Source organism: Tachysurus vachellii, chromosome 22, assembly GCF_030014155.1.
Source record: "Tachysurus vachellii isolate PV-2020 chromosome 22, HZAU_Pvac_v1, whole genome shotgun sequence".
NCBI lineage: Eukaryota > Metazoa > Chordata > Actinopteri > Siluriformes > Bagridae > Tachysurus > Tachysurus vachellii.
The window spans coordinates 7,471,083-7,484,243 of NC_083481.1; the positions used below are offsets into that span (position 1 = coordinate 7,471,083).

The 13,161-nt window shown below is 39.7% G+C and overlaps 3 protein-coding genes across 3 annotated transcripts in view; 1 reads left to right on the forward strand and 2 right to left on the reverse strand.

The window, feature by feature from the left end:
- Positions 1-915: 915 nt before the first annotated feature.
- On the reverse strand, positions 916-3,209 carry LOC132838033 (pre-miRNA 5'-monophosphate methyltransferase). The gene is made up of 2 exons (XM_060858133.1): positions 2,965-3,209; positions 916-1,926 (listed from the first exon to the last, which is right to left on the reverse strand). Exons 1-2 carry the CDS (start codon positions 3,172-3,174, stop codon positions 1,372-1,374), a joined length of 765 nt encoding a protein of 254 aa, XP_060714116.1. The 5' UTR covers positions 3,175-3,209; the 3' UTR covers positions 916-1,371.
- A 299-nt stretch (positions 3,210-3,508) lies between these two features.
- Positions 3,509-5,874, forward strand: LOC132837868 (cytochrome c oxidase assembly protein COX14 homolog). The gene is made up of 2 exons (XM_060857806.1): positions 3,509-3,627; positions 5,520-5,874. The coding sequence occupies exon 2, from the start codon at positions 5,530-5,532 to the stop codon at positions 5,710-5,712; it is 183 nt and encodes a 60-aa protein (XP_060713789.1). The 5' UTR covers positions 3,509-3,627; positions 5,520-5,529; the 3' UTR covers positions 5,713-5,874.
- Positions 5,875-5,930: 56 nt separating this feature from the next.
- Positions 5,931-13,161, reverse strand: part of cers5 (ceramide synthase 5) — a 31,865-nt gene continuing 24,634 nt past the window's right edge. Inside the window, exons 8-11 of the mRNA XM_060857805.1 lie at positions 12,591-12,719; positions 12,366-12,472; positions 10,138-10,294; positions 5,931-7,886 (exon numbers count right to left, since the gene is read on the reverse strand). Of these exons, the coding sequence (XP_060713788.1) occupies positions 7,737-7,886; positions 10,138-10,294; positions 12,366-12,472; positions 12,591-12,719 (543 nt within the window). The 3' untranslated portion in view covers positions 5,931-7,736. The remainder of the gene's footprint in view (positions 7,887-10,137; positions 10,295-12,365; positions 12,473-12,590; positions 12,720-13,161) is intronic.

Here is a 13,161-nt window from a genome sequence, read left to right on the forward strand (position 1 = left end):
CAGACAAGGTAAAAACCTTAAATGCCTCGTCTGACAACAACAAAGAATTGAACCTCCAGGATGAGGAAAAAGTGGCTGGCCCACAAATTTGATATTAACACTAAGTGGTGCATGGTCAGAAATAACAATTGCGTGATAGTCAGACTCTGTGACTTTAGGGATTAGGGAATTGTCAATAAAAAAATAATCGATACGTGAAAAAGACCTTGCACCTGAGAGTAAAAGGAATATGTCCTGGCACTAGGGTTGTAAAATCTCCAAGGGTCTACAAACCCATTTCTACTCATAAAATCCAAAATGGATTTGGACATAGAAGACTGGATCAGGGTTCGAGGGTTTGAACGATCTAAGGCGGGGTCAATAACACAATTCAGATCACCAGCTAGTATTAAAAGATGGGTGTCGAGGAAAGGGAGGATACTCCACAACTTGTCTGTAAAACCCGGATTATCAAAATTCGGAGCATATACATTGACCAACAATACAGGGTTATTACAAAGAGTCCCACAGCATTTTTACATGCATTTGTTGCCTCTATTTATTTGTCTGGCTTAGTTTCGGCTTGTGCAGATTCATGGCAACTTGAACAAGAGCTCCCCCTTGTGGACAATATTTCACCTGAAAAACGCGACTTATTTTCACAACGGGTTCTTAAAGTAGAAAAACTACTAAATTGTAAATTAATCTTTCTATATGAGGCTCATTATTTAAATATAATAGATCCATTTAATCTTTCTCCACACACTGAACATATTAGACATCAAGTAGGACCTACATTATTGACTGTACTGTAGATATTTATATATAGCCTCAGAATTTAGGTCAATATTTGGTTGCCAGATCCTTGGATTTCCACAGAATCTACTACAGGAACCACTGTGTTATAAAGACATCACTAGATATCAAGAATTCAATTTAACTTTATTTGTATTGCACTTTTAACAAAAGACCTGATCACAAAAGTTAAACATAAACCCTGACGTAGATTCATCATGAGCAAGTCAGAGGTGACTGGCAAGAAAAAAAACTCACTGAGATTACAGAAAGATACTGTAAACTTCTTCTGGGTGACACTGATTAGTGAACTTATTCCTCAAATTGTAATTGTATACTTTACTGTACTCTAACTAAGTTTAACAACTTGGGGATGTTGGATGTTTACTATGAACAGATTATGAATGAATGAATGAGTGACAGTCCTGGGATGAGCACAGAAAAGTATTTATAATTACAGCAGGTACAAGTCTCTAGTATCAAAGTGAGTCTCGGGTATGAAAGGAGTTTTTAAGAGTTTTACATTTATGCCTTAACTTTTCATTTAAAATTAATCTACAATGATTATATAATGTTCACAGGTTACTGGTCATTGCATTATCGTCTCTTGAACAATAAAAGGCTCCGGTCCCACGATGTACTACCGAAACTCTGAACCAGCTCCATTCCACACTGCTTTTCTAAATGCTCTTTAGCGTGAGCTGCCATGTCCCCACGGATCTCCAGAGTCTTAAAGTGGTCAAAGTCACTGCGCCCAAGCTTCCGTAACCGTCGAGCAGCAGAGCGGTAACATTTCCATGGCTGTGCCTCAAGTAACAGGCACTCGCAGACAGAGGCGAGCCGTGAGAGGAAAGCTAATAACGCAGCATCTCCGTGGTTCAGGTGAACCCACATTGTTACAGAAAAACAGGAACACAGGTGAAAGCGACTGAGGCCAAACTTCTTCAGATAGGAAGCAAGTTTAGTGTGGCTGTCCTCACTGGTGATATCAAGTGGAATGAACTGAATGTTTTGGGGGAATGGGTTAGAGTTTTGAGCACGTAGGATTAAGTTCTGGTCCAGGTCAAATCCAAGTATGTGAATCCTTTTGGAACGGTCACTTCCATGTGGCTGGTCTTGAAGAAGATGCTTATACAGGGCAATAGATAAGTCCTAGTATAGAGCAACAACAGGGAAAAGTGAAAAAGATTAGCTTAGCTTACTTCAACAATGTAGTAATCATACATATGTGTATATATTCACTCAGATTTGTGAATAATTGGCATCTGTAACATGCCTTCTATTAAACACACCTTCATGTTTTTTTAAATGTTAGTATGCACCAAGCAATCTACAAGATCAGCAGTGGTATAGTGTGGTGGCAGTCTTGGCAGATCTACATGTAAAAAAAAAAAAGAAAAAAAAAAACCAAGACACACACAGACTCAGAGGTGGTGGTCAAAGCAAAGAAGTAAAGATGGTATTTTATTTTGCTGCAGCAAAAGGCATCTTCCATACAATGTATAGTGCCAAGTCTACACAGTGAAGAGGCAAAGACTAATGATTCAGCTCTCTGTTTTATACCCTAGGTGCGTGTGTTGGTATGCATGTGTGTATGTGCGTTTAGGTGACCATTAGCTGGCAGCCACCTCAGCAAGGTCAGAGCTTATCAAGCACATGCACCCAAACTCCCCTAAAGTTCCCATCCCATTAACACATGGAATGTTTATGGCAGGAACATTGGCCTCCTGTTCTCTCTCTCCCTAATCTAAGACACAGAATTTAATATGAAAACACATATAAACACAAATGATATTTAAAATTTCCACTACAATAGGAATAAATGTTTATTATCTGGAAGCTGATTTATTTCAGCAGAGTAAAGATAAGGAAGTGAGAAAACACGGGAGACTGAACGATTGAAGCGCTGCTGCATCATCGCACTTTTTAGGCAGATATGAAACAAGAGCTGACTGGCACCACCATCAGTGGGCAAAGGCAATCCAAAGGCATGGTGGGTAATGCAGGGACATAACCAAAACCTATATAGACATGTTGGTGAAAAAGTTTTGTTCAGGAAATTTAAGTTCTCTGCAGAGCTTACTTGTGTTGTGTCTGGTAACATTTTGTACCCATTATTACTAAAAGAAAGAGAGAAATGAAAGACTTTTATTTTATAAATAAATTGAGCTAGATGTTCAGGTTCCTCACCCCTGAGTTACATCCCACATCGAGCATCAGCACTGATTCTCTGTCTGCATGATATCCGACATCCTCCAGCAGTGTGTTCGGGATCAAACTCAGGCGATTCTCAGGCGGATTAAACGTATAATAATTTATAAAATTTCCATATGGAGCTGCACCGGGATCCTTTTTCTCTTCAGCTGTCACTAGACACATGTTACTGCTGGACGCCTCCATTTTTGTCCGTCTTTAAAATAATTCCCCCTGCAACAAATTCCTGCTTTTGTGTGAAGCATAAAACAGCATTTTTAACAAAAAAATAAAGTTAACATTACTCAAATGACAGCTCATCTCAGAGATTACAGCAGTCGCTTCCTTATTTTCCTTAACGAAAAGATAGAAAAAGCAATCAATATATATTGATCAATATATATTGATATTCATTTTATATATATATATATGTATATATATATATATATATATATATATATATATATATATATATATATATATATATATATATGTATATATATATATATATGAATATATAAAACGCGTTGAGGAAAATTGTCCCTTTTGTTTATCCGTAGTGTAACCAGGAAGTGGTGCAGGAGCAATTGACTGACATTGAACTTTCCTAAAGGCGGCGTTTTAACCATCATTTTGGAGTTAAACTGAATAAATAAACTGGTGAGTGACGTCTCAGGATAATAAATATGTATTATTTCTGTTATTAGTATAGCAGAGACAGATAGCAGATAAGAACAGTTTGTTTATGTAGCTGCTAATTAGCTCGTGCCTTAGATCTCTCTCTCTCTCTCACTCACACACACACACACACACACACACACACACACACAAATACAAATGTATTTAGTCTCGAGTTTTATCCAGTTTACACTTAATGTTCCCCACAGAAGCGCTTTATGGAGGCCAATACGATGCTATATCTGGTGAAAAAAAATAATAAAACCAATAATTTGGCTTCAGTTATTTTTAGGACTCAAACTGAACTCAATTTTGTTCATCCAATTAATCACTAAACGCAAATGCCCCGCCCCTAGACACATGCCCCGCCCCTAGACACATGCCCCGCCCCTAGACACATGCCCCGCCCCTAGACACATGCCTGTTGCCTAAACAGTTACTGTTTGTTAGCAGCAGACCTGCTTTGAGTGCATCTGACCACTTTTCTTCCCACTTTTCTGTCTAGATCTTTTATTTGGGAACAAAAAACTAACAAACATTAAAGCTGATTAATTTCCTAGAGGGTGGAGTTTGCATTTGTTTATGTTTACATTCTACATTTCCAGCATTTAGCAGACGCCCTTATATCCAGAACAGCTTGTTATCTGATTTTTTTTTTTATGACTGAGCAATTGAGGGTTAAGGGCCTTGCTCAGGGGCCCAACGGCGGCAGCTTGGTGGACCTGGGATCAAACTCACAACCTTCCCATCAGTAGCCCAACACCTTAACCACTAGGCTACCACATGCCCTTATGTGCCATTATGTAGCACTTTGTGGAGGACGGTTGTACCAACGTGACCCTTTTCAATGTCACAATATCACTATCACAGACTGAGCTTCTCACTTTGTTGGGGCTGATATCAGTAAGATTAATAAAATTGTATCCATCATTCAGCACTGCGGAGTCTAACTATAAAAACAAATACTAATCTTCTATGATTTGAACCACATTAAAGTTGACAAGTGGGGAAAGGTCATGATAAACTTAAAGTTCTTCATATCTTGTGAGTTTTTAAATGTACTGTTTTAGAAGCACATCATGCCTCTCATGCTGATTCAGAACAACACATTTTGTTATAATGAGTGGACATTAGATTGAGATATGAACTAGGTTTCCTCCCAAGATTCTGTTCTTAGCTCTAAATTCTTAAATCGTGTGATTTATCAAGACACATTGCATCAGGTGAAATTGAATTCACATTTAAGCAGAAAGGACAAACTGAACAGTGCAGCACAATCCTTGCTCTGTCTCTGTATCAACTAGTGGAAGATGTCTGGAGTTACTAAAGCAGTGTATTTAAACTGATATCATGCATAATTAAGCAGCACATTTGTTTGACTGTTTGGGGTGATAACTTGGCTAACATGTTTTTTACCTTTGTGCGAGTGTCAGAGTTTCAGGCTGATGTGTCCCTCATCTCCAACTTTTCACAAATCATCAGTGCACTTTTCAGGTACAAGATCTGATTAACTGGCAAACAATTGAGAAAACTGGGTTTGGGTTTTTGCAGACTTCTACAAGACAAATATTAGGTTAGTGACAGGATGCACAGGTCAAAATCTGGCCTTTCATTTGTGCTCTGATGTATAGAGAACAATGAGGGGGGAATAGCATACCACTTAGAATATAGAGTAGAACTACTTTAACACTATTTAACCCTGTCTTAATGGCTTACAATAAGGTCCATCAATTGGGAGAGTTCAGTCTAGTCCTGTTTCATGCCAGAATCGACCCGGACCAGAACGTACCCAACTGGAGTTAAACATTCTCAAGGAAAGCACATCTCAGGAACTTGAGCAGCCATAACTGAAGATCTGTTTCTTTCCATTTAAGTGAGTTCCTCATGCTGAGCACCAAGCGTCTGGCTGATGTGGGTTACCGCGTCTTCTCCGGGTCCATGATGCTGCTGACCATGTACGGAGGCTACCTTTGCGCCATGCGCGGCTACCGCTACATGCTGAGACAGAAGCAGCTCAAACTGGATGCACAGAATCAGAACATCGACCCCGAGATCGTCAAGGACTGATCATACGTTCATACAGTAGCGGCTGGGTCTCATCTCCATGGCGATGAGATCCCACCCACATCCACATATGGATGGCAAATACAGATTTCAATGAAGTGTAAAAATGTTATTTTGTTTAACTCTGATTTTTCTGTTGTAATATATTAAATAGTAAACAAATAACTCGATTTACTTTTTCCTTATTGAACAATGAAAAAAACAATTGATTAGATACAAAGTACAAATTCCAACTAATCTGCTTTAATCCTTGTACATTTGTGCAAGTTCAAGGTGTATTGCATAGACAGCTTTAAATAACATTGAATTGTTGCATCTTTCACACAAGATTGATCACATCACAGGAAATAAACATATCTAACATCACTGTCACAATATCAGACATACAGTATCGATAGTGCACTTCGTCAACCTGAAACTTTTTTTTTACTCTTACATGTTTTTTTTAATTGACCTCAGATGCACAGCTTTGTACAATACAAAATTCTGAAAAATTGTGAACTAGAAAAAGCATGATTTAAAATGTCAGCATAAATTAAATCTAAAGAGTTTTCTAGCTAAATGGCCAATGTAGTTGATCAGCAAAGACAAGTTTGATGTCCAAGATCTGCTTCTTTACCTCAGAAACGATGCAAACAAGCGATCGTATTCCAGCTATTTCCAGTAGTGATTATCCTACACAAGGTCAGGGGAAGTCTGGAGTCTATCCCCAGGGAATCGGGGCACGAAACAGAGGACACACTGTATGGGGTGCCAACTCATCACAGAGTACAATGATACACACACCCACACACACACTATGGGGTCAATATAAATGCCACTCAGATTACAAAGCATGTTTTTGGACTGGGGGAAGAAACCCATGATGCACAGTGAAAACATGCACACTCCACACACAGGTCGGAGAATCAAACCCCTAAAGCTGGAGGTGTGAGGCAAACGTACAAACCACAAAGCCACTATATGCCCCACAATAAAAGACTCATCCAAAACACACCCAATGGCTGATTGGCTATGGAGTGAAATGATACTAAAATTTCTGTATTCAATATTTCTGTACATTCTAAAGTTCCCTTGACAGCAGAACGAAATGTCCAGGGGGCAGAGTTCAGATTCACCTGGGTGGAGACAAATCGGTGTGTTTTAAGCTGAACGTGTGTGTTGTTCTGTGTTGTACAGCATCTCATGAGGGTTAGGTTTAGGCCATATGATCTAGTTAAGCTCCACCCCCTGAACCTTTGGTTCAGCAGTGATGATTATCTCAGAGAATACGAACATCAGTCCGAGTGGAAGCAGAAAGCCACTAAAACAAATGGACATCAAACATAATAGCTGACTGACTAATTGCATTTGTCATGAGGGGACAACTTTGTGAAGTCCCAAATCTTTTTGCACTGAGATGATGATTCATGAGGTATAACTATCTAGGACTACTTATGCTGGCAGCTGACTATATTTTCTCATGACATAATGGAGTACCAAATCATCTCTCAGTGTGAAGCGATCAAGTCATATTTTAATAAACTTATTACATCTCTAAATAAAAAAATCGAGCATAATGAACAACAGGACAGGCAAAGACACAGCAGGAGTAACCGAATGATGAACTGCATAAAAAAACAACAAAACAAAACAAAAAAAAAAACAGTACATGAGACAGAAAGAATAAGTGAAAAGGTAAAGGACTTCCTCCCTGACTTCAGTAAAACATGAAGATTAAGGAAGAACATGAGCACACTTCTGCTTCTGAAAAAAAGATAATGAAAAAAAAAATAATCGATCGTTTAATCTCACTATTGACTGTCTCTTTTTTCACACATGAAGCATCATTGTCCAAACAGCTATCAACATCATCGTCGTCATCATTATCGTCAACATTTCACACCATGTCAACTCAATGTGTGTAAAAACTAGGGAATGTGTATATGAGGCTCCATTGGATTTTACAGTTTGGTCAGGAACTGAATGGAGGAGTGGAACTAAGATTCTGCAGGATTATCAGTTCTTCTGAATGGAGTGTCTCCTTGTCACCAGCTCTCGTCTTTCTTGGTCCAGCGCTGGGATCCAAAATGGCCGTTGGTGCCGTTTTCTTGTTTGGCTGAAACTGTGCGGGAGGGAGTGGATTCGGGCTCTTCCTCTGAGCTGCTTTCGACATCGCTACGCACGTCTTTGGATACCTGGTACAGAGAGAGAGCGTGGGCAGTAGATTATCGATTGGTGGAATTATGCATGAATGCGTCATTTACTCTTTATTAAGACAACACTTAAGAGTTAAGTTTTTTTTTTAGCGGTACTGATTATCGAGTCCTCATAAACCAAGTAGCCAGTTTGTTAGGTACACATGATACAAATACAACGTCAACCTTCTGTCCAAAACTTGAAAAGCAGATACACTATATGACCAAACGTTTGTGGACTCTTTCCACTAGATTTGAGTGTGGCGGTGGGGATTTGGGATTTGTATTTCAGCTACAAAAGCATTACTGAGGTTAGGCACTGATGTTGGGATGTGAGGAGATCTGGGGTGCAGTCAGTATTCCAGTTCATCCCAAAGGTGTTCAGTGGGTTTGAGTCAGAGTCAGGGCTCCAACCTTAACAAAGCATGTCTTCCTGGACCTGGCTTAGTGAATAGTGATGCCGTCATGCTAGGAAAAGGTATTTGGGCTTCTTAGATCCAGTCTTGGAAAAGTGTAATACTACAACACACAAATACAATTATGTGCTTCCAACTTTGTGGCAGGGGTTTGAGGAAGAACCACATATGGCTGGGATGATCAGATGTCCGCAAACATTTAGCTATACAGTGTACTGCAGCTCTATATAGTGTACCCTAGACTTTATTTATAAACTACTTCATTGATTATAGGTGACAGAAGGCATGACCAGCAGCGCACTTGGGAACTACAGCAGTGACAATGTTTAAAGTGATTCTGCAGTAAAAATGTGTAGTGAAATCCACCTGAGTAAAAACATCGGTGGATATTGTGGCTGTTTAATATCAGTAAGGACGAAAAGGATACTGTTATTTTACACAAGCATAGTGTAGAACAAAAGAGAAACATGGTGGTATGACAGCAGGATTTACTGCAAATACCGCCTTATGTTTTCAGTGTGTGTGGACGTTCCACACCATCCATTGATGCTGAAATAGGAAGCATGTTTAAATAGTTATTCCTTGGATATGTTTGCAAAAATAAAAAGTAAGAAGTAATCGGTTTCTTGTGCAACTTCCTGGACTAAAATCCATTGCAAACTTTACCATTCAATCATTTTTTTTCCCTCTAAGATCTTGCATGAACACTACAGAGTGACAAGGAACCGTCTCATGCACATTTAAAATAAATGAAATCTGAATTTTCCCTCAATATCCATAAATATCCCAAAACTAAAACGAGAAATGAGAGGAAGAGGAGGCACACTTACTGCTGAGGAAGGAGAGAACAGGGTCTACTAGGCGAGAACAGTGAGCGAGGTTAAAGCAGACAGAAAAGATCTCTATCAGGAAAGAGCGACAGAAAGACAGCAGCTGCTTTCCGCCCGAGAGGAGAGGGTGAAAGAGAGAAGCCGGTTCTGCAGTGAAAAACAGGGAGGAGCAACAAGTGAAGGATGAGAGAGTGAAGGAAGGTACAGAGCACTGGAGAGAAGATAACTGACACACCAGGTAGCGCAAGCTGGAAATGCAAGAGTTAACTGAGAGCTGCACTGTTTTAATATAAACCAAGGAACGTTACTTGCAGACCTGCTTGGAAATGAAACCTGGTAACTATCAGCTGAAGTGTCTTTGAACATCTATTAACTGTGATGGATTTTGGGCCACTGGGACAGCAGAAGTCTCATTATTGCTTTCTACCAGTGAAGAAAAAAAAAATCGCTGTGCTTATGTATCAACACACGTGAATGGAAGGAGGCTTTGGATGAATGTGTCTTGGCCAAAAATCCGTGAAAATTCTTATGTAATTTTTAAAAACTGCACGTTCCGCCGAATATTGCAGTTTTCTCGATTTTATGTTAATTTCTGTGATCGCGGCATCCTGGCCGGACTGGATAATGTCACATCAACACTTTAGAACGGAAAAGACTGATTCCAGCACTCTAAACATACTGCTACACACTTAGTGTTGTTCTCTTCTACACCTTTGTACAGATTTACGATCTCACTACCTGCTGTCACTCAGGAGAGACTGAGGTAAAATCCCAAAGCTATCCGAGCCACTGTTGTGTATTTCTAACTTCTATGTTGCTTGGGTCATAAAGAAGCAAACTCTAGACTCCAACAATATACTTTATATAATTTATATATACGATATATAATTTATTATAAAAATAATAAAACTTTACTGTAGGTGTTGATATAAATGCACACCCTGAGACGTTCTTTCGTAAGAACTACAAGCTATGATGACGTAGAGGCCTGTAACAGCGGCTCACCTTTCCTCTCATGAGGGCATTGAAGGCGATGCGTGCTATGAGGTAGGACCAGATGATGTGCAGCACCTGCAGCACCAGCAGCAGAACGTTAAAGATCCACCATGAGGGGAACGGCCCGATGATGTCCCAGCTCTCAAACATTGTGCTGTTCAGGATCCTACATCACACACATTATGTCAAAAGCAGTGTCTCAAGGGTCCTTGAGATTTTATTTTTCAATTTTGAAGGATAAAAAAAAAAGCTATAAGTCTATTTTTCCACTAGGGGGCAAAATATTTGGGTAATAAAAACTTCATGGCTGTTCCACATATATGTACAAGCACATAAACAATCCCAAATTATTAAAAAAAAAAATTTTTAATTGTACATCATACTAACCAAAAGGGGTAGGAAATATGTGAATAATTTAAATTACATCAATTTAGAAAAAGAACTTTTTATTTTTAGATACTCAAGTGCATTTAAAAGGAGCATTTTTTTTGCTTTGCGTTGAGAATGTTAAATAAAATGCATTAAACAAAAGCTGATAAATAAACAAATTTTTAAAGCTGTTGTGCATTAAACGCTATGATGGGATATGCAACATCCTCCCTGTGAATAGTTAAGGTAAAACCAATCACTTCTCATTTATATTAATCCAAGTAACATGTGTAGCTTGTACAAGGTTTGGATTGGTCCATTAGGTCACATGGACAGTGTTCTCAGTAGCGGTTATGTTTCGAATGCTGCGAGCTCAAACCACAGTCCTGTCAGCGAGCCTCGGTCAAGCCCTTAATGCTCGGCTGATTGGATTTGTGTCTCACTCTGAAGTCACTCTGAATAAAAGCGTCTGTTGAATGAGTTAGTGTAATGTAAACCTTGTGCACGGCTAAAGTGATGAATGAGCTTTAGGTCAGGTTTATCTGCGCATTATGACGAGCGTGTGTGTTGTCAGCGCTCGACTTCTCCTGCACTGCTGCATGAGGTTCGGTAATGAGACCGGTGCTCAAACCCTAAACCCCAGACACCGAATCCGCCTGCTCACATTACTCTGCTGCAGGAGAAGGCAATCTGAAGCAGCCCTTATCGGAAATGTACTTAAGAGCGTTTAATTGGGCCTTTACACACACAAATTCGGATAGCTTTTTTTTTCTGCTACAGACAGAGCAAACTTTAGCAGTAAGACTAGTGGCATCATCCACAGAAAACAACATTGGGGCAACTTGCTTCTTGCATCTGCTTTAGGACACATTTTTATCCTTAGTCTATATTCATATTAAAGTTCTAAACAGACATATTTACTTAAAAAAGTAAGTGCGCCTTCAATTACAAACAAAAATCTCAGGCGTCATCGGGCATCAAGGCAGGATACACCCTGGATGGAGTGCCAACCCATCGCAGGACACACACACTCATTCACTCACGCAATCACACACTACGGACAATTTTCCAGAGATGCCAATCAACCTACCATGCATGTCTTTGGACCGGGAGAGGAAACCGGAGTACCCGGAGGAAACCCCCGAGGCACGGGGAGAACATGCAAACTCCACACACACAAGGTGGAGGTGGGAATCGAACCTCCAACCCTGGAGGTGTGAGGCGAACGTGCTAACCACTAAGCCACCGTGCCCCTCGTAATATTTCTAATTTCTTCATTTGAAATATGGCAGAAACTCCAACTAATGTAACCAAAATAAGAAAGATTATATATATGTTCAAAGTAAAGGTGTAGAAGATGGTAGTGAGAGCAGCTCTGCTGTATGGGTTAGAGACTGTAGCAGTGAGGAAAAGACATGAGGCAGAGATGGAGGTAGCAGAGGTGAGGATGTTGAGGTTTTCTTTAGTGACGAGGATAGACAGGATTAGGAACGAGCACAGCAGAGGGACAGCTCAGGTTGGCTATTTTGGGGACAAGGACAGAGAGGCTAGATTGAGATGGTTTGGACATGTACAGAGGAGGGAGATGGTTATATTGGTAGTAGGATGTTGGAGCTGCCAGGTAAGAGGTCAAGAGGAAGGCCAAAGAGGAGATGTATGGATGTATTGAAAAAGGACATGAATTTAATTGGTGTATTCAGGTGTATTCAGTGACTCATTCTCTCTCTCTTGTGCAAAATCTCTCTCTCTCATGCATACTCACTCTCGTGCAAACTCAATCTCTTGTACACACACTCCCTCTTGCACACATACACTCTCTTTGTCTTTCTCTCCTACACACATTCCCTCTCCCTCTCACACACACTCACCAAAAGGGGTAAATGATGAGCCTTGTCCCAATAAAGGCTGCACCAAATACCACAAACAGGAAGTCGCACAGACGCTGGTATTTGGCATAATTGGCTAACTTAGCAGCCTGGGAAAGAGAAATTCAAAGTTGTACATAAACATAAAACACTAAACACTGACCACAGTTTCAATTGTGATTTGCATTTACAGTATTTACTCAATATACAGTTCCTTTCACACTGTACCTCCAAGAGGAAGTCCGAGGCGTCGTGCACACACATGACCAGGCTGCCCACGCGAGCCATGTTGTTCACATACGAGAAGCTGATCAGACTCACAGTGGCCAGGTGATGCACAAACATAATCAGGAAGTCCTTAAATTAAAATGTGCAGAATGTTAGACTTAAAATGTTTAAGACAAACATATAATAGCAGAAGCACAATTTGTGTGAAGGTAACAAGAAGCGGGTGAAAATACATGCAAAAGTTTCATTCTCAGGCCCACAACAGTTGAGCAAAATTATTCTACTCACAAAAAAGCACAATAAATGAAGCTGAAGTCTCAGAAAATAGTTTACGTGACATGGAGGCTACAAAATGACTGATAATTACTATTAATAACATTTTGTTGATGTTAATGCAGGAAATCGTAATGCAAGTAAAATGTATGATGAAAACAAACCATGACAAACTAATTAAAGTAAAATGCTCACAGTTTTAATCAAATCATCTCAGAAAATAATCATAGAGAGTGGAAGCACAAGAGGCAGAGTGTAAAATAGAGAGTAGATTCCTCCCCTGGAAAAACCTCAACCC